General features: G+C 48.2%; 1 protein-coding gene across 1 annotated transcript; it reads right to left on the minus strand.

Moving 5' to 3' along the window:
- Positions 1-1,886: 1,886 nt before the first annotated feature.
- LOC311134586 (uncharacterized protein) lies at positions 1,887-21,496 on the minus strand. Its single transcript, XM_084168321.1, has 4 exons — positions 19,638-21,496; positions 12,879-13,053; positions 6,154-6,191; positions 1,887-2,699 (listed from the first exon to the last, which is right to left on the minus strand). The coding sequence occupies exons 1-4, from the start codon at positions 21,450-21,452 to the stop codon at positions 2,694-2,696; spliced, it is 2,034 nt and encodes a 677-aa protein (XP_084024447.1). The 5' UTR covers positions 21,453-21,496; the 3' UTR covers positions 1,887-2,693.
- Positions 21,497-21,511: the final 15 nt, after the last annotated feature.

A 21,511-nucleotide genomic window follows, 5' to 3' on the forward strand; every position in this document is an offset into this window, starting at 1 on the left:
ATGAATAAATATAAACTATCTTTAACATAAAGGTCGTAGATTTATGTTTCCATGTTGGAAGGAGCACAGTTCAACCAATCTGTAAAAATCATCTCAATCTTGTCCAACAGCATTCCTTTGGGAGGCAGCAAGCAGCTGAAATGACAGTTTAACGTTTAACAAACTAGCAAAGACGAACTTGAGGATCATTGGATGAGTTTGTTTTGTATCGTCCGGTGCACAGGGTGTGGGGGGAAGTTGCATATTGTAGACCATTCCATTGGTCCTAAAGTGAAATCTCCACCCACCAGGGGCACCATTCCATTGGTCCTAAAGTGAAATCTCCACCCACCCGGGGCACTAGGTGATGCAAAACAAAGTTGCCCAGAGAAAAGCACCGATACACATATCAAACCGTTCAAAAACAACACAGTCAAACACACAAACCAGTTCAAACCAACACGCACACACACAGGAAAAGGAATGTTTCCCAGTCTTCAGTGCTCTTTTTCAAGCCAGCCATTCTTCAGAAACCAAACAAACAAGCCCCGTCTCGGCCCTGTCTCAGCCCTCTATTTTGAGCCAACCCTTCTTATAGTCTATGAGCAGCTCCAGGTAATACTGCCACTCTGGTTCAGAGTCATATTTCACCTGGAACACCGTCTTCAGGGGGTTGGGGTGTGCTTCATGTACCTGCACCACCAGTCCCCTGTACCACACCTCTGTCCCGTCCCCCTCCTCGTAGAGGTGTTGTATCCGTCTCCCCACCAGGTCTGGGTAGTAGATCTTCATGACCCGGCGGGCGCGCTGCACGGCGGAGCGAAGGATCCAGCGGCGCCGGCGGTGGTCAGAGCTGTGGCAGGCAGACAAGAAGGGGCAGTACTTGATCTTCATGACGGAGCGGCGCAGAGAGGAGGACAGAGAGGAGGACAGAGAGGAGGACAGAGAGGAGGACAGAGAGGAGGACAGAGAGGAGGACAGTCGGCTGAAGGAGGAGAAGGTGGTAAGGTGGCAGAGGGGGCGCAGGGTAGAAGAGAAGCCCTGGAAACGCAGCCCTCGCTGGGGGAGCTTGGAGGACATCTTCCTGGAAAGACCTCCATCCCTGGTTCTTTCCCTGGCCTCTCCTCTGTCCCCCTCCCTGTCCCTCTCTCTCCTGGCCTCCCCATCTCCGCTCTCCCCATCCTCTGTCTCTGAGAGGAGAGGCTGGCTGTCTGAGAGGAGAGGCTGGCTGTCTGAGAGGAGAGGCTGGCTGTCTGAGAGGAGAGGCTGGCTGTGTCGGTGCAATTCAGGGTCTGAGACAGAGACAGCCTGGTATCGGGTCTGTTGGCCTTTACGTCCCTTAGGAAACAACACCCTCCTCAGCTTGAGGATCATCCCTGACTGGCTCTTAGTCCTGAGGCCCTGGGACGAGGCTGACCCTGAACCTGAGGACGGGGTCTTGGAGGACGGAGTGGACAGTGTGGAGGCTAACTCTGTGTTGCTAGGAGACAAAGACAGCTCATCTGAGGTCAAGGGGCACATCCAGGAGTTATCAGACTCCTCCTCCTCCAGCAGGGGTGTGGCTGATGGCTCCTCCTCTTCCTCCATCTCTGTGTGCTTATTGCCTCCACCCCTCTCTCTCTTCCTCTCTCCACCCCTCTCTCCCTTCCGCTCTCTCTTCCTCTCTCCACCCCTCTCTCCCTTCCTCTCTCCACCCCTCCTCTCTCCACCCTTCCTCTCTCCACCCCTCCTCTCTCCACCCTTCCTCTCTCCACCCCTCCTCTCTCCACCCCTCCTCTCTCCACCCCTCTCTCCACCCCTCTCTCCCTTCCTCTCTCCACCCCTCCTCTCTCCACCCTTCCTCTCTCCACCCTTCCTCTCTCCACCCCTCTCACCCTTCCTCTCTCCACCCCTCTCTCCACCCCTCTCGCCCTTCCTCTCTCCACCCCTCCTTTCAGAGTCACTCCCTGCATCGTCACTGCTTCCCACCGGCCACCTGTCCCATTCCCACTCCTCTTGATTAACAGTGTTCTTCACAATGCTCCAGTTTCCAGCCTGCTCTGTGTTCCCACCACCGTCCTCTCTCTCTCCCTCCGACACCGTGCTATTCCTCCTCCCTAGAAACACACGTTTGGTCAATCCTTTCCCATCTTTCCTCTTGTGCTTCTGAAAGTATGATGATGATCCTCTCTTCAGGTCCTCTCTCCCCACCCCCATCCCCCTCCTCTGTCTCTGAAAGGAGAGGCTGGCTGTGGCGCTGCAGCTCGGGGTCTGAGACTGAGACAGATTGACACATTCCTCCAGGTGTTGTGGCGAGACGGATGCTGATGAGGCGGGAGATGGGGCTGGTGAGGTGGGAGATGGGGCTGGTGAGGCGGGAAAGGGGGCTGGTGAGGCGGGAGATGGGGCTGGTGAGGTGGGAGATGGGGCTGGTGAGGCGGGAGATGGGGCTGGTGAGGCGGGAGATGGGGCTGGTGAGGCGGGAGATGGGGCTGGTGAGGCGGGAGATGGGGCTGGTGAGGCGGGAGATGGGGCTGGTGAGGAGGCTGGTGAGGAGGTGGTCTGTGTTCCAATGTCACAGCGGTTGGTGGGTTGTAAACGTGACCCGATGTTATAGGTTGTTTGTGAACATGGTCCAGTGTTAGTGGCCAGTGAACATAGCCCACCGGCAGAGCTATTCCAACGGTCCTCTAAACATAGCACTCCTTCCGGTGTCCTGGCCGCATCAACCGTCTCTACACCTGGAACACAGGGAACATGGCCGTTAGGATGCGTCTTTACATTAGTACTGTGTCAACTTGAAATGAGCTTGGAAATATAATGTGCAATCGTTGGGATGATAAATCACACTGTGATTGTTGTTTGATTGAATCAAAAAGAAATGGAGAGATATGAAGAAGGAAAGAGTGAAAGATGTAAACGAGGGGCTAGAAAGACACATGACGTAAATGAAGTCAAAGTTGAACATTTCCCCAGAGAAAGGAGAAAGAGAGCAAACAAAGCAAAAGCAGGTCCAGGACCAGACCACAGGACCAGACCACAGGACCAGACCAGACCACAGGACCAGACCACAGGACCAGACCAGACCACAGGACCAGGACCAAACCACAGGTCCAGGACCAGACCAGACCACAGGTCCAGACCACAGGACCAGACCACAGGTCCAGACCAGACCACAGGACCAGACCACAGGTCCAGACCAGACCACAGGACCAGACCAGACCACAGGACCAGACCACAGGACCAGACCAGACCACAGGACCAGACCAGACCACAGGACCAGACCACAGGACCAGACCACAGGACCAGACCAGACCACAGGTCCAGACCAGACCACAGGACTAGGACCAGACCAGAGGTCCAGGACCAGACCACAGGACCAGACCAGACCAGACCACAGGTCCAGGACCAGACCAGACCACAGGACCAGGACCAGACCACAGGTCCAGGACCAGACCCAGACCAGAGGACCAGACCACAGGACCAGACCACAGGTCCAGACCAGACCACAGGACCAGACCACAGGTCCAGACCAGACCACAGGACCAGACCAGACCACAGGACCAGACCACAGGACCAGACCAGACCACAGGACCAGACCAGACCACAGGACCAGACCACAGGACCAGACCAGGACCAGACCACAGGACCAGGACCAGACCACAGGACCAGGACCAGACCACAGGACCAGGACCAGACCACAGGACCAGGACCAGACCACAGGACCAGGACCAGGACCAGACCACAGGACCAGGACCAGGACCAGACCACAGGACCAGGACCAGACCAGACCACAGGTCCAGGACCAGACCACAGGTCCAGACCAGACCACAGGTCCAGGACCAGACCACAGGTCCAGGACCAGACCACAGGTCCAGGACCAGACCCAGACCAGACCACAGGACCAGACCACACCACAGGTCCAGGACCAGATCACTCCACCAGGACCAGACTAGATCACTCCACCAGACCAGATCACTCCACCAGACCAGATCACTCCACCAGACCAGATCACTCCACCAGACCAGATCACTCCACCAGACCAGATCACTCCACCACACCACCAACCAACCCATATTTAGCTGAAAGACTAAAACACAGTGCTCATCTATTAAAATCAGCAAACAGTGTGAGTCCCAAATGAGTCCCTATTCCCTATTTAGTGCACTACTTTAGACCAGGACCCATTTGGGAGGCACCCAATGATTGGACAGTGTTGACCTCAGCCTGACCCTGAAAACCCAGAGTGAAGTGAAAGGTACTGTACTATACAGGCTCCATGACAACAGTCTGCTGCTATCAGCATGGGTTCAACATCTTTCAAATACTTTTAGTGTTTGCTTTAGCCTGCCTAGAGTGCCTGTTGGGTGGGGTCTGTATATTGTGGGTTCCTTTGCGCAAGGCAAAGCACAATCCAGCCTAGCGTAAATACAGGAAGAAAAGGGTCAGATGGAAGTTAAGTTCCCTGTGACCCCCATGTGACCCCCATGTGAACACTATCAAGTCAGCACTCAGCAGAGAACAGGAAATAACCATCTGTCTGGATTAGATGATTCAGTTAGTGAAATCAGTTATGTTGACAGAGTTCAAAAGATTAAATCAGTCACAACTGTTGAGAGAATGTCACCAAGGCTACAGTGTGTTTTTAACCAAACTTTACCAAATAAATATCAAGTTGAAAATCAACTTTTTTAAAGTTATTGGAGATGCTAGTGATATGATATTAGTGTTATTTTTAACACATTTCTATAAAGGGACAGTTAAGGGGAGACCAAATGGAGGTTTGAGATGAAAGGGTGAAAGGCTAATTTAAAATCGTTAGTTTTATGCCAAACTTCGTTAAAAAGAAAAAGCCCAAATGGAGGTTTGAAATGAAACAGACAAGAAAAGACATGTGAGAGATGAGTAAATCACTTGGTCATGGTCACGTGAAACTCCTGCAGCACATCACTAACCCAGAGGACAGAATACAGGTCCCTGATTGGTCCGCTACTTCCTTCCTTCCTTCCTTCCAGGAAAAGTCTGAGTTTTAGTTTCTGTTGCACTGTACTGTTCTATACACTGGTCCCAGATCTGTTTGTGCTGTAAAGCCAACTCCCATGGTCATGCCAAACGGCTAGCTGTTCTATGAATAATCCGACAGAAGAGGTTAAAGCGAAAATCCAATTTTCATCAGTCCCTTGTTGGCGTTTTGCAGCAGTCACGTTATCAAGATATTGGACTTTCAAGAAGCAAAGTGTGTCACCATGACAATGCTAAAAGCACAAACAGATGCATGTAGAGGAAGAAGAATTTCAGTCCAATGTTGTTAATATGGTCAAACCTTAACGTTAACAGTTGTTATAACAGTGTTATTAACAGGAAGGGTTATTAGTTCAGTAATCATAGATGACAGTTAGTTGAAATGTCAACTCAAGTGCTGATTAGAAGTGGTAGTGGATTGTTTGTAGATATTAGTCCAGAAGCTGGGTAATGTAAGTATGGTTACACGCACACAACAATACCATTATTGTGAATAGTCAGATTAATATAGTTTGATTTAAACGTTTACAAGAAGAACAATTCCCTAAGATTAGTCCCGTGTAGCTCAGTTGGTAGAGCATGGCGTTTGCAACGCCAGGGTTGTGGGTTCGATTCCCACGGGGGGCCAGTATGAAAAAATATATATATATTGTATGCACTCACTAACTGTAAGTCGCTCTGGATAAGAGCGTCTGCTAAATGACTAAAAATGTAAAATGTAAATAAATCAGGCTACCTGATGGGACTTTGGTAAACGCAGAAAATCTGCAATCAAAATAAATGTTCTACCATGTTATTTTTGTGAAGACTATTTGATTATGAGTTCGGACATATAAAGTTCTAAGATGCATATTTTCAGTTTTTCATCACTTCACTCGCGCATAAGTTGGAGGCTCGTTCTGCGGTCACTCAGATCAAACAACCACTGGAACTCTTATCAAGCTGTTTCCATGTCCTAATCATTTGAAAGATTGCAACAGAAAGAAGTGTTGTATGCTTACTTCGATTTTGACCTTAGGCCGATTAAGATATGCAGAGTAAAGTGTTTACATGACTAATGTCATCCTCTGCTTACTCCCATAATCAGTTTAATATCTAATTGTTAGTGTGCAGGGAAACGTAGTCAGTGATGTAGGAAGCTGAGGGGGAAACAGAACAGGAAGCAGCAGATACCTGGGCTGTCTTTTGGGGAGCATCAGGTGACGGCGACTCTGTAAAAAAAATAAATGGAATGGATTTGAAATGAAAATGATGGTAACAATCAGAAAAGGAAGGGGATGGAAAACATGGCTATTCATATAATTATAGTAATAAATCTCCCATTACTAGAAATTACATTCAAGACCCTGAAATTACATTCAAGACCCTGAAATTACATTCAAGACCCTGAAATTACATTCAAGACCCTGAAATTACATTTAAAAAAACATTTTTTGCTTACTAAACATTTAATAAGAATGAAGAGGTGAATCCTAACATTGACATCAATGCAAGAGAAAATATGACTTAAATTAAAGTTAGGATTTGCCCCGACTATACATCCAGAGGAACGACTCAGTACAGTTGTATTGGACTATACATCCAGAGGAACGACTCAGCACAGCAGTATTGGACTATACATCCAGAGGAACGACTCAGCACAGCAGTATTGGACTATACATCCAGAGGAACGACTCAGCACAGCAGTATTGGACTATGCATCCAGAGGAACGACTCAGTACAGTAGTATTGGACTATACATCCAGAGGAATGACTCAGTACAGCAGTATTGGACTATACATCCAGAGGAACGACTCAGCACAGCAGTATTGGACTATGCATCCAGAGGAACGACTCAGTACAGCAGTATTGGACGACTCAGTACAGCAGTATGTGTGTGTGGTTGGTGTGTGTGTGAGTGAGTGAGTGAGGTTGGTGTGTGTGGTTGGTGTGTGTGTGTGTGTGTGTGTGTGTTTGGTGTGTGTGTGAGTGTGAGTGAGTGAGTGTGAGAGTGTGTGTGAGAGTGTGTGTGTGAGAGTAAGTGAGTGAGTGAGTGAGTGAGTGAGTGTGTGTGTGTTGGTGTGTGTGAGTGAGTGTGAGTGGTTGGTGTGTGTGTGTGAGTGAGTGAGTGAGTGTGTGAGGTTGGTGTGTGTGTGTGTGTGTGTGTGGTTGGTGTGTGTGTGTGTGTGTGTGTGTGTGTTTGGTGTGTGTGAGTGAGTGAGTGAGTGTGGTTGGGGTGTGTGTGTGTGTGTGTGTGTGTGTGTGTGTGTGTGGTTGGTGTGAGTGAGTGAGTGAGTGAGTGTGGTTGGGGTGTGTGTGTGTGTGTGAGTGAGTGAGTGAGTGTGAGTGGTTGGTGTGTGTGTGTGGTTGGTGTGTGTGTGTGTGTGTGTGTGTGTGTGGTTGGTGGTGTGTGTGTGTTTGGTGTGTGTGTGTGGTGTGTGTGTGTGGTTGGTGTGTGTGTGTGAGTGAGTGAGTGAGTGTGAGTGAGTGAGTGTGGTTGGTGTGTGTGTGTGTGTGTGTGTGTGTGTGTGTGTGTGTGTGTGTGTGGTTGGTGTGTGTGTGTGTGTTTGGTGTGTTTGGTGTGTGTGTGTGGTTGGTGTGTGTGTGTGTGTGGTTGGTGTGTGTGTGTGTGGTTGGTGTGTGTGTGTGTGTGTGGTTGGTGTGTGTGTGTGTGTTTGGTGTGTGTGTGTGGTGTGTGTGTGTGTGGTTGGTGTGTGTGTGTGTGTGTGTGGTTGGTGTGTGTGGTTGGTGAGTGAGTGAGTGAGTGTGTGTGGTTGGTGTGAGTGAGTGAGTGGTTGGTGTGTGTGAGTGAGTGAGTCAGTGAGTGGTTGGTGTGTGTGTGTGTGGTTGGTTGGTGTGTGTGTGTGTGTGGTTGGTGTGTGTGTGGTTGGTGTGTGTGAGTGAGTGAGTGAGTGGTTGGTGTGTGTGAGTGAGTGAGTCAGTGAGTGGTTGGTGTGTGTGTGTGTGGTTGGTTGGTGTGTGTGTGTGTGTGGTTGGTGTGTGTGTGGTTGGTGTGTGTGTGAGTGAGTGAGTGAGTGAGTGAGTGAGTGAGTGAGTGAGTGAGTGCGTGCGAGCGAGCGTGTGTGTGTGGTGTGGTGTGTGGTGTGTGTGTGGTGTGTGTGTGTGTGTGTGGTGTGGTGTGTGGTGTGTGTGTGGTGTGTGTGTGTGTGTGTGTGTGTGTGTGTGTGTGGTGTGTGCCAATGACAAACAGGTGCAACAGCCAACTGAACAACAGGGGAGTCTCATGCAAACTCCATTGAAACAACGTTTTTGTCCAGGCTAACTAAGCTTCATCTGTCTGGGAAACTCCAGAACACCACCAACCAGACCTGGGAAACTGGCCCATATAAAAACCAGACCTGGGAAACTGGCCCATATAAAAACCAGACCTGGGAAACTGGCCCATATAAAAACCAGACCTGGGAAACTGGCCCATATAAAAACCAGACCTGGGAAACTGGCCCATATAAAAACCAGACCTGGGAAACTGGCCCATATAAAAACCAGACCTGGGAAACTGGCCCATATAAAAACCAGACCTGGGAAACTGGCCCATATAAAAACCAGACCTGGGAAACTGGCCCATATAAAAACCAGACCTGGGAAACTGGCCCATATAAAAACCAGACCTGGGAAACTGGCCCATATAAAAACCAGACCTGGGAAACTGGCCCATATAAAAACCAGACCTGGGAAACTGGCCCATATAAAAACCAGACCTGGGAAACTGGCCCATATAAAAACCAGACCTGGGAAACTGGCCCATATAAAAACCAGACCTGGGAAACTGGCCCATTTTGTTTTTACCCCTTCAAGGTCCCCATTTTATCCAGTTCCCCTTCAAGGTCCCCATTAAGTGTAGTTCCCCTTCAAGGTCCCCACTGCATCCAGTTCCCTTTCAAGGTCCCTCTTTTATCCAGTTCCCCTTCAAGGTCTGCATGCAACCTCTTCAGTTCACACAGATAGCATGCAACCTCTTCAGTTCACACAGATAGCATGTGACGATGTTGATGTTAGTTGTGTGTCTGTTCAGTCTCTCAGTAATGCTCAATGTAAGAAACTTGCTTCTGCTTTCACCCGGATTTCAAACTGAAATGCCAGGCAGCCATAAGTCAGGCCACACACACACCAACCACACTCACTCACTCACTCACACACACCAACCACACACACACTCACTGGCCACAATGGACATACTGTGTGCCACACACGCGCACACACACACATTTCCTGTGAAGAAATTCTACAGCTGCACCATCGAGAGCATCCTGACTGGTTGCATCACCGCCTGGTATGGCAACTGCTCGGCCTCCGACCGCAAGGCACTACAGAGGGTAGTGCGTACGGCCCAGTACATCACTGGGGCCAAGCTTCCTGCCATCCAGGACCTCTATACCAGGCGGTGTCAGAGGAAGGCCCTCAAAATTGTCAAAGACTCCAGCCACCCTAGTCATAGACTGTTCTCTCTGCTACCGCACGGCAAGCGGTACCGGAGTGCCAAGTCTAGGTCCAAAAGACTTCTCAACAGCTTCTACCTCCAAGCCATAAGACTCCTGAACAGCTAATCATGGCTACCCGGACTATTTGCACTGCCCCCCCACCCCCACCTTTTTACGCTGCTGCTACTCTGTTAATTATTTATGCATAGTCACTTTAACTCTACCCACATGTACATATTACCTCAACTACCTAAACTAGCCGGTGCCCCCGCACATTGACTCTGCACCGGTACCCCCTTGTATATATAGCCTCCCTACTGTTATTTCATTTTACTTCTGCTCTTTTTTTCTCAACACTTTTTTGTTGTTGTTTTATTCTACTTTTTTATAAAAAAAATAAATGCACTGTTGGTTAAGGGCTGTAAGTAAGCATTTCACTGTAATGTCTGCACCTGTTGTATTCGGCGCATGTGGCCAATAAAATTTGATTTGATCAGAAAAATAAGAGCCAACAGTGCAGTTCTGCTAAAGATACAGTCCATTATGGTCCAATCAGAACCATGATGCTTTGCATGACCCCAGGAAGATACAGTCCATTATGGTCCAATCAGAACCATGATGCTTTGCATGACCCCAGGAAGAGACAGTCCATTATGGTCTAATCAGAACCATGTTGCTTTGCATGACCCCAGGAAGATACAGTCCATTATGGTCCAATCAGAACCATGATGCTTTGCATGACCCCAGGAAGAGACAGTCCATTATGGTCCAATCAGAACCATGATGCTTTGCATGACCCCAGGAAGATACAGTCCATTATGGTCCAATCAGAACCATGATGCTTTGCATGACCCCAGGAAGAGACAGTCCATTATGGTCTAATCAGAACCATGTTGCTTTGCATGACCCCAGGAAGATACAGTCCATTATGGTCCAATCAGAACCATGATGCTTTGCATGACCCCAGGAAGAGACAGTCCATTATGGTCCAATCAGAACCATGATGCTTTGCATGACCCCAGGAAGATACAGTCCATTATGGTCCAATCAGAACCATGATGCTTTGCATGACCCCAGGAAGAGACAGTCCATTATGGTCTAATCATAACCACGTTGCTTTGCATGACCCCAGGAAGAGACAGTCCATTATGGTCTAATCAGAACCATGATGCTTTGCATGACCCCAGGAAGAGACAGTCCATTATGGTCTAATCATAACCATGTTGCTTTGCATGACCCCAGGAAGATACAGTCCATTATGGTCTAATCAGAACCATGTTGCTTTGCATGACCCCAGGAAGATACAGTCCATTATGGTCCAATCAGAACCATGATGCTTTGCATGACCCCAGGAAGAGACAGTCCATTATGGTCTAATCAGAACCATGATGCTTTGCATGACCCCAGGAAGAGACAGTCCATTATGGTCTAATCAGAACCATGTTGCTTTGCATGACCCCAGGAAGGGTAGCTTTTGCAATACTAACAGCTAATGGGGATCCAAATAAATAAATGAATGACTGGCTGACAATGTGACGGATGTCAAGGATATGGAATGAATTTGGACATGGACTGTCCAATGATAACTAAGTAAATTAGATTTCCGCGACCTATAACACATTTGGGATGTGTATCTTTACTACTGTGTATGTATACCAGTGACTGAGATACAAGTCTCCCAGGGGTATACTTCAAAGCAGCATCAATGAGTTAGCCAGCTAACTTGTCTAAATATTCTGAAAAAACTAAAAAAAATGTGTTGTTGTTGATAATCTTAAAAATGGGTATGGACTCAACAACCAAAAACAGATATCTAAGTTTAGCTTTCAAAATTAACCAGAAACTCAGCTATTTATGGCTATTTATCAAAGTTAGCTGGCTAACTCATTGATTCTGCTTTGTAGTATACCCCTCTGGCTAACTGTCATCTAATCCTCAGGGGCCAGGCTAACAGGCTAAGGGCTAACTCACCCAGCTTCTATCAGGTGCCAGGCTAACAGGCTAAGGGCTAACTCACCCAGCCTCTATCAGGGGCCAGGCTAACGGCTAACTCACCCAGCCTCTATCAGGGGCCAGGCTAACAGGCTAAGGGCTAACTCACCCAGCTTCTATCAGGGGCCAGGCTAACAGGCTAAGGGCTAACTCACCCAGCCTCTATCAGGGGCCAGGCTAACAGGCTAAGGGCTAACTCACCCAGCCTCTATCAGGGGCCAGGCTAACAGGCTAAGGGCTAACTCACCCAGCTTCTATCAGGGGCCAGGCTAACGGCTAACTCACCCAGCCTCTATCAGGGGCCAGGCTAACAGGCTAAGGGCTAACTCACCCAGCTTCTATCAGGGGCCAGGCTAACAGGCTAAGGGCTAACTCACCCAGCTTCTATCAGGGGCCAGGCTAACAGGCTAAGGGCTAACTCACCCAGCTTCTATCAGGTGCCAGGCTAACAGGCTAAGGGCTAACTCACCCAGCCTCTATCAGGGGCCAGGCTAACAGGCTAACTCACCCAGCTTCTATCAGGTGCCAGGCTAACAGGCTAAGGGCTAACTCACCCAGCCTCTATCAGGTGCCAGGCTAACAGGCTAAGGGCTAACTCACCCAGCTTCTATCAGGTGCCAGGCTAACAGGCTAAGGGCTAACTCACCCAGCCTCTATCAGGGGCCAGGCTAACAGGCTAAGGGCTAACTCACCCAGCTTCTATCAGGGGCCAGGCTAACGGCTAACTCACCCAGCCTCTATCAGGGGCCAGGCTAACAGGCTAAGGGCTAACTCACCCAGATTCTATCAGGGGCCAGGCTAACAGGCTAAGGGCTAACTCACCCAGCCTCTATCAGGGGCCAGGCTAACAGGCTAAGGGCTAACTCACCCAGCTTCTATCAGGTGCCAGGCTAACAGGCTAAGGGCTAACTCACCCAGCCTCTATCAGGGGCCAGGCTAACAGGCTAAGGGCTAACTCACCCAGCTTCTATCAGGTGCCAGGCTAACAGGCTAAGGGCTAACTCACCCAGCCTCTATCAGGGGCCAGGCTAACAGGCTAAGGGCTAACTCACCCAGCTTCTATCAGGGGCCAGGCTAACAGGCTAAGGGCTAACTCACCCAGCCTCTATCAGGGGCCAGGCTAACAGGCTAAGGGCTAACTCACCCAGCCTCTATCAGGGGCCAGGCTAACGGCTAACTCACCCAGCCTCTATCAGGGGCCAGGCTAACAGGCTAAGGGCTAACTCACCCAGCCTCTATCAGGGGCCAGGCTAACAGGCTAAGGGCTAACTCACCCAGCTTCTATCAGGTGCCAGGCTAACAGGCTAAGGGCTAACTCACCCAGCCTCTATCAGGGGCCAGGCTAACAGGCTAAGGGCTAACTCACCCAGCTTCTATCAGGTGCCAGGCTAACAGGCTAAGGGCTAACTCACCCAGCTTCTATCAGGGGCCAGGCTAAGGGCTAACTCACCCAGCCTCTATCAGGGGCCAGGCTAACAGCTAACTTACCCAGGCTCTTGCAGACACAGCTGTGATAGTAGAGGTTGAGTACGTCAGGGTAGATGTTCGGCAGGTGTTTGAGTGACAGGAGCCTGCGTAGCTTGGAGGAGCAGGGTCGTTTCTGCAGTGTCACCAGTTGTCTCTCCTCAGACAGTGTGGTAGGCCTCAACTCCACCTTGTGCTCCTGTCATTATATTAGATCAACTTTATCGTTAACCTGAAATACAGACCCGTTTTGTGCTAACATTCCACTCCTTATACTTTGTCATATGACAACAAGTACATGGAGTGGAATGTTAGCACAAAACAAACTGGTGCCCAGGCTACTTTGTAGTCTGTTGACAGAAATGTACAAAGAAAGACTTGACATAGAGAATTCATCAGACATGAATGAAATGAGTGATATGTCATGTCACGTGTAATGAAATTAGTGATATGGAATGTGTCACTTGTAATAAAATGAGGGATATGTCACGTGTAATGAAATTAGTGATATGGAATGTGTAATGAAATGAGTGATATGGAATGTGTCACGTGTAATGAAATGAATGATGGAATGTGTAATAAAATGAGGGATGTGTCACGTGTAATTAAATGAGTGACATGGAATGTGTCACGTGTAATGAAATGAGGGATATGTCACGTGTAATGAAATGAGGGATATGTCATGTGTAATGAAATGAGTAATACACTACATGACCAAAAGTATGTGGATACCTCATTCCAAAATCATGGGCATTAATATGGAGTTGGTCCCCCCCTTTGCTGCTATAACAGCCTCCACTCTTCTGGGAAGGCTTTCCACTAGATGTTGGAACATTGCTGCTGGGACTTGCTTCCATTCAGCCACAAGAGCATTAGTGAGGTCGGGCACTGATGTTGGGCGATTAGGCCTGGCTCACAGTCGGCGTTCCAATTCATCCCAAAGGTGTTCGATGGGGTTGAGGTCAGGGCTCTGTGCAGGCCAGTCAAGTTGGTGTAGTATCTGAAAGTCTATGATTTTGCTGACGTTTGCAAATGGTGTGTTAGAGGAACTTGGCTCTGCTTGCGGAAACATCTGGAAAACATTACTATAGGGGCCCCCTAAAACAGAGGAGAGTCTGCTACAGTGGGGGAAAAAAGTATTTAGTCAGCCACCAATTGTGCAAGTTCTCCCACTTAAAAAGATGAGAGAGGCCTGTAATTTTCATCATAGGTACACGTCAACTATGACAGACAAATTGAGAAAAAAAAAATCCAGAAAATCACATTGTAGGATTTTTTATGAATTTATTTTCAAATTATGGTGGAAAATAAGTATTTGGTCACCTACAAACAAGCAAGATTTCTGGCTCTCACAGACCTGTAACTTCTTCTTTAAGAGGCTGGAGAATCTTATCTCCCTCACTAACTTTAAGCATCAGTTGTCAGAGCACCTTACCGATCACTGCACCTGTACACAGCCCATCTGAAATTAGCCCACCCAACTACCTCATCCCCATATTGTTATTTATTTTGCTAATTTGCACCCCAGTATCTCTATTTGCACATCATCTCTTGCACATCTAGCATTCCAGTGTTAATACTAAATTGTAATTATTTTGCACTATAGCCTATTTATTGCCTTACCTCCATAACTTGCTACATTTGCACACACTGTGTATATATATATATATATATATATATATATATATATATATATATATATATATATATATATATATATATATATATATATATATATATATATATATATATATATATATATATATATATATTATTTTTATTTTTTTGACTTTGTTTTGTTTACCCCATGTGTAACTCTGTGTTGTTTTTAAATCGCACTGCTTTGCTTTATCTTGGCCAGGTCGCAGTTGTAAATGAGAACTTGTTCATGTATCGTGAGATTTTGAGTGAAAACCTCCTTCCATCAGCAAGGGCATTGAAGATGAATAGTGGCTGGGTCTTTCAGCATGACAATGATCCCAAACACACCGCCCGGGCAACGAAGGAGTGGCTTCGTAAGAAGCATTTTAAGGTCCTGGAGTGGCCTAGCCAGTCTCAACCCCATAGAAAATCTTTGGAGGGAGTTGAAAGTCTGTGTTGCCCAGCGACAGCCCCAAAACATCACTGCTCTAGAGGAGATCTGCATGGAGGAATGGGCCAAAATACCAGCAACAGTATGTGAAAACCTTGTGAAGACTTACAGAAAACGTTTGACCTGTGTCATTGCCAACAAAGGGTATATAACAAAGTATTGAGATACTTTTGTTATTGACCAAATACTTATTTTCCACCATAATTTGCAAATAAATTCATTAAAAATCCTACAATGTGATTTTCTGGATTTTTTTTCTCTCATTTTGTCTGTCATAGTTGACGTGTACCTATGATGAAAATTACAGGCCTCTCTCATCTTTTTAAGTGGGAGAACTTGCACAATTGGTGGCTGACTAAATACTTTTTCCCCCCACTGTATGTAGAGGCCAGGGATTGGTCTATTAAAATCACGCCATATTATGTTACATAGGATATAAATACCATGTTTTGAACAAAGGACGGGAAGAATAACATATTAGAGATTGGGTCAGTTGTTCTCCGGATTTCTGCAGGAGTCTGTAAATTGATACTGTAATCTTTGATGTAATAAACCATTATAATCAGCATCGTTGTCTCGACACCACATTGGCACTATGAATTCGGCCAGGTAGCGTTCTCCTGGCATCCGCCAAACCCAGATTCGTCCGTCAGACTGCCAGTTGGGGAAGCGTGATTCATCACTCCAGAGAAATCGTTTCCACCACTCCAGCCGATGCTTCATATTGCGCATGGTGATCTTAGGCTTGTGTGCGGCTGCTCGGCCATGGAAACCCATTACATGAAGCTCCCGACGAACAGTTCTTGTGCCTTGCTTCCAGAGGCAGTTTTGAACTCGGTAGTGAGTGTCGCAACCGAGGACAGATGATTTTTACACACTACACCTGTCAGCAACGGGTGTGGGGGGAAATAGCCGAATCCACTCATTTGAAGGGGTGAAGGGGTGTCCACATACTTTTGTATACAGCGCATTCAGAAAGTATTCAGACCCCTTTACTTTTTCCACATTTTGTTACATTACAGCCTTATTCTATAATGGGTTAAAAATAATAATCTCATCAATCATATAATGATGCAGGAGGGGATGGCTGCAGTTTTACGGCTCCTAACCAACTGTGCTATTTTGTTTGTCTAATATTAAGGAGGTCTCGAGGTTTTTAACGACGCTTATAAGAAATTCCGCTATGCCCTCAGACGAACAATCAAACAGGCAAAGCGTCAATACAGGACTAAGACTGAATCCTAGTACACAGGCTCTGACGCTCGTCGGATGTGGCAGGGCTTGCAAACTATTACGGACCACAAAGGAAACCCAGCCGTGAGCTGCCCAGTGACGCGAGCTTACCAGACGAGCTAAATGCCTTTTATGCTCGCTTCGAGGCAAGCAACACTGAAGCATGCATGAGAGCACCAGCTGTTCCGGACGACTGTGTGATCACGCACTCCGTAGCCGATATGAGCTAGACCTTTAAACAGGTCAATATTCACAAGGCCGTGGGGCCAGACGGATTACATTTTCAGCCTCTCCCTGACCGAGTCTGTAATACCTACATGTTTCAAGCAGACCACCATAGTCCCTATGCCCAAGAAAGCGAAGGTAACCTACCTAAATGACTACCGCCCCGTAGCACTCACGCCGGTAGCCATGGAGTGCTTTGAAAGGCTGGTCATGGCTCACATCAACACCATCATCCCAGAAACCCTAGACCCACTCCAATTCGCATACCGCCCCAACAGATCCACAGATGATGCAATCTCAATCGCACGCCACACTGCCCTTTCCCACCTGGACAAAAGGAACACCTATGTGAGAATATTGTTAATTGACTACAGCTCAGCGTTCAACACCATAGTGCCCACAAAGCTCATCACTAAGCTAAGGACCCTGGGACTAAACACCTCCCTCTGCAACTGGATCCTGGACTTCCTGACGGGCCGCCCCCAGGTGGTAAGGGTAGGTAACAACACATCTGCCACGCTGATCCTCAACACGGAGGCCCCTCAGGGGTGCGTGCTCAGTCCCCTCCTGTACTCCCTGTTCATCCACGACTGCGTGGCCGCGCACGACTCCAACATCATCATTACATTTGCTGATGACACAACAGTGGTAGGCCTGATCACAGACAACGATGAGACAGCCTATAGGGAGGAGGTCAGAGACCTGGCAGTGTGGTGCCAGGATAACAACCTCTCCCTCAACGTGATCAAGACAAAGGAGCTGATTGTGGACTACAGGAAAAGAAGGGTCGAACATGCCCTCATTCAAATCGACGGGGCTGTAGTGGAGTGGGTCGAGAGATTCAAGTTCCTTGGTACCCACATCACCAACAAATTGTCATGGTCCAAACACACTAAGTTCTACAGCTGCACCATCGAGAGCATCCTGACTGGTTGCATCACCACCTGGTATGGCAACTGCTCGACGTCCGACCGTAAGGCGCTACAGAGGGTAGTGCGTACGGCCCAGTACATCACTGGGGCCAAGCTTCCTGACATCCAGGACCTCTATACTAGGCGGTGTCAGAGGAAGGCCTAAGAAATTGTCTAAGGCTCCAGTCACCCAAGTCATAGACTGTTCTCTCTGCTACTGCACGGCAAGCGGTACCGGAGCGCTAAGTCTAGGTCCAAGAGGCTTCTAAACAGCTTCTACCCCCAAGCCATAAGACTCCTGAACAGCTAATCATGGCCACCCGGACTATTAGCAGCGTCTACCCCCAAGCCATAAGACTCCTGAACAGCTAATCATGGCCACCCGGACTATTTACATTGACCCCCCACTTAGATTTTACACTGCTGCTGCTCGCTGTTTATTATCTATACATAGTCACTTTCCCCCTACCTACATGTACAAATTACCTGGACTAACCTGTACCCCCACACATTGACTCTGTTATTTTATTGTGTTATTTTTATTAAATGTTTTACTTTTGTTTATTTAGTAAATATTTTCTTAACTCTATTTCTTGAACTGCATTGTTGGTTAAGGGCTTGTAAGTAAGCATTTCACGGTAAGGTCTACACCTGTTGTATTCGGCGCATGTGACAAATAACATTTGATAAGATTTGAACAAAAATGACGAAGCGGAAACAAATATTTGCAAATGGATTAAAAATAAAAAACAGAAATACCTTATTTACATATGTATTCAGACCCTTTGCTATGAGACTCGGAATTGAGCTCAGGTGCATCCTGTTCCCATTGATCATCCTTGAGGTGTTTCTACAACTTGATTGGAGTCCACCTGTGGTAAAGTCAATTGATTGGACACGATTTGGAAAGGCACACACCTGTCTATATAAGGTCCCACAGTTGACAGTGCATGTCAGAGCAAAAACCAAGCCATGAGGTCGAAGGAATTGTCCGTAGAGCTCCGAGACTGGATCGTGTCGAGGCACAGATCTGGGGTAGGATACCAAAACATTTCTGCAGCATTGAAGGTCCCCAAGAACACAGTGGCATCCATCATTCTTAAATGGAAGAAGTCTGGAACCACCAAGACTCTTCCTAGAGCTGGCCGGCCGACCAAACTGAGCAATCGGGGGAGAAGGGCCTTGGTCAGGGAGGTGACCAAGAACCCGATGGTCACTCTGACAGAGCTCCGGAGTTCCTCTGTGGAGATGGGAGAACCTTCCAGAAGGACAACCATCTCTGCAGCACTCCACCAAATCAGGCCTTTATGGTAGAGTGGCCAGACAGAAGCCACTCCTCAGTAAAAGGCACATGACAGCCCACTTGGAGTTTTCCAAAAGGCACCTAAAGACTCTCAGACCATGAGAAACAAGATTCTCTGGTCTGATGAAAACAAGATTGAATTCTTTGGCCTGAATGCCAAACGTCACGTCTGAAACTTGGCACCATCCCTACGGTGAAGCATCGTGGTGGCAGCATCATGTTGTGGGGATTTTTTTCAGCAGCAGGAACTGGGAGACTAGTCAGGAGAGGGAAAGACGAACGGAGCAAAGTACAGAGAGATCCTTGATGAAAACCTGCTCCAGAGTGCTCAGGACCTCAGACTGGGGCGAAGGTTCACCTTCCAACAGGACAACGAACCTAAGCACACAGATAAGACAACACAGGAGTGTCTTCGGGACAAGTCTCTGAATGTCCTTGAGTGGCCCAGCCAGAGCCCGGACTTGAACCCGATCGAACATCTCTGGAGAGACCTGAAAATAGCTGTGCAGCGACACTCCCCATCCAACCTGACAGAGCTTGAGAGGATCTGCAGAGAAGAATGGGAGAAACTCCCCAAATACAGGTGTGCCAAGCTTATAGCGTCATACCCAAGAAGACTCGATGCTGTAATCACTGCCAAAGGTGCTTCAACAAAGTACTGAGTAAAGGGTCTGAATACTTAAGTAAATGTAATATTTCAGTTTTTTATTTTTAATACATTTGCAACAAATATCTAAAAACCCAGTTTTTGCTTTGTCATTATGGGGTATTGTGTGTAGATTCAGGGGGAAAAAAACAATTTAATCAATTTTAGAATAAGGCTGTAACGTAACAAAATGTAGAAAAAGTCAAGGGGTCTGAATACTTTCCGAATGCACTGTATGTAGTGTATGTCATGTGTAATGAAATGAGTGATATGTCACGTGTAATGAAATGAGTGATGTTGTGTGTGACCTGTGGTGCTAAAATGTAATGATTTAGGACCAATCAAATGTAGATCCAGTCCATGACAGCTGTACCTGGAGAACTTGGTCAATGTAGGCCCCCTGGACCTGAGGGAAGAGCAGCGCCTTCACCACCAGCATGGGAACAAACACCGCCCCCGCCCTTATCACATGGGGGAAGGGACACTGCTGCTGGGCTACATACTGCCCCAGTCTCTGGAGCACCTTCTGGAGAGCAGCCTGGGTCTCTGGTCCCCTCAGGCACACCGCCCTCGCCCCGGACCCCAGCAGAGAGGTCACCTTCTGGGCCTTGGGTGGAGGGGAGGTGGTGGAGGTAGGATAGATATCCAGCTGGGACAGCCAGGTTTGGAGCTCTGTGGCTGGGGTGTGGGACACACAGCTGGAGACCAGGTTACACAGCGAGAGGTGCAGCTCCAGGAAGTGCTGTCTGGCTGGTCGGGAGCTGGAGAGGCTGTCTGAAAGGGCAGGAGGGCGGTGGCAGGATTTGGCTACAGCCGCAGGGTCAGTGGGTGACTCTGGGACCTCTGTAGAGTGTGGAGAGGGAGGAATACCTCGGAGCATGTTATCTGGCAGTACGAACTTATAGGTGGTTAGCTTGAGACATTGAGGAGGGATGTTTTGAAGGTTCAGTTTGGTGTTGGCTGGGTTGGGGGATTGGGGAGGGGTGGATGATTTGGGGTGTGGTGCGGCAGTCCGGTCATAGGGCTTATGATGGGCCTGACAATGGGAATGGGGCGGGTGGTGCATGTTCTGGGTGAAAGCTCCCACCATCCTATGCCCTGTTGAGAGGTGTTGGGGTGGAGTTGTTGATTTGGGACGTAGGGTGGGGGTTCGGTCATAGGGCTGGTGGTGGGCCTGGGCCTGGGATGGATTGGGTGGATAGTGGTCGGGAAGGGGCTGGGATTGTTGGTGGTTAGGTTGGTGGTAGGACTGGGGCTGGTGCTGGGGCTGATGGTGGTGCTGGGGCTGGGGCTGATGGTGGTGCTGGGGCTGGGGCTGATGGTGGTGTTGGGGCTGATGGTGTTGTGGCTGATGGTGGTGCATGTTGTAAGTAAAAGATCCCTCCATCACACATCTATTTGAAATCTCTGCTTTGTATTTGGACACATTTGTAGCCGACATAATATAAATATATTTATCTGACGCTATTGACAATTTACTGTCCAGTTTATCAGATTCACATTTCTTAATAACATCCACGTCGAGATCATGTTCAAACACACCAGTCTCTGCCACCATCTCCTCCTCCTTGACCACTTTAGTCTTCACTTCCACCTCCCTCTCTGGGTCCTGCTGCGTTTCCATCTCCTCATCCTTGACCACTTTAGTCTCCACTTCCACCTCCCTCTCTGGGTCCTGCTGTGTTTCCATCTCCTCTGTTTTTATCCTCTGAGGGGGTTCCGGCTGTGTTTCAATAACAACAGGCAATACAGGCTTCCTGTGTGGAGTGTCTGATCTGACTACAGTACCCAGAATCCTCTGCTCGACTACAGCACCCAGAATCCTCTGCTCTTCTACAGGCCCCTGCTGTTCTGAGGCTACATGGTTATCAATCCTGTGATTGATTGATACAGGCTTCTCTTCCTGTTGTTTATGGTCTCTCTCAGGTCTGTGTGGGTCAGATGTAGGGCCCATTTCCTGTCTGTGTTGATGTCTGTGAAGGTCTGATTGTCTGTGAGGGTCTGATTGGGTCTCAGGTTTGACCACACAGCGTCCAGAAGGCTGGTGGTCAGTTGTCTGAGACCATCTTACAGGTGGAGCCAGCATGCCAGCAGCCTCCAGGTACGCCTTGTATGGAGCCAGGCTGAAAACGTGGTTGATGACTGGCATGGGAGGAGAGGGAGACTGAAAACTATCTGGTCTGCCCATCTCTCCGTCCACCTCTGCTCTCCCTCCGTTCACCTCTGCTCTCCCTCCCTCTCTCTCTG

This window comes from Coregonus lavaretus (genome assembly GCF_964263955.1).
Source record: "Coregonus lavaretus genome assembly, chromosome: 9".
NCBI classification, from domain to species: Eukaryota; Metazoa; Chordata; class Actinopteri; order Salmoniformes; family Salmonidae; genus Coregonus; species Coregonus lavaretus.

What these genes read in the sequence shown, in the direction of transcription:
- LOC311134586 (XM_084168321.1), bottom strand. Translation starts at nt 21,452, where the DNA reads ATGGGCAGACCAGATAGTTTTCAGTCTCCCTCTCCTCCCATGCCAGTC. An exon ending in ACATTGACCAAGTTCTCCAG is followed by an intron (nt 13,054 to 19,637) that starts GTACAGCTGTCA and finishes ATATAATGACAG; the next exon opens with GAGCACAAGGTGGAGTTGAG. An exon ending in CTGTGTCTGCAAGAGCCTGG is followed by an intron (nt 6,192 to 12,878) that starts GTAAGTTAGCTG and finishes TTTTTTTTACAG; the next exon opens with AGTCGCCGTCACCTGATGCT.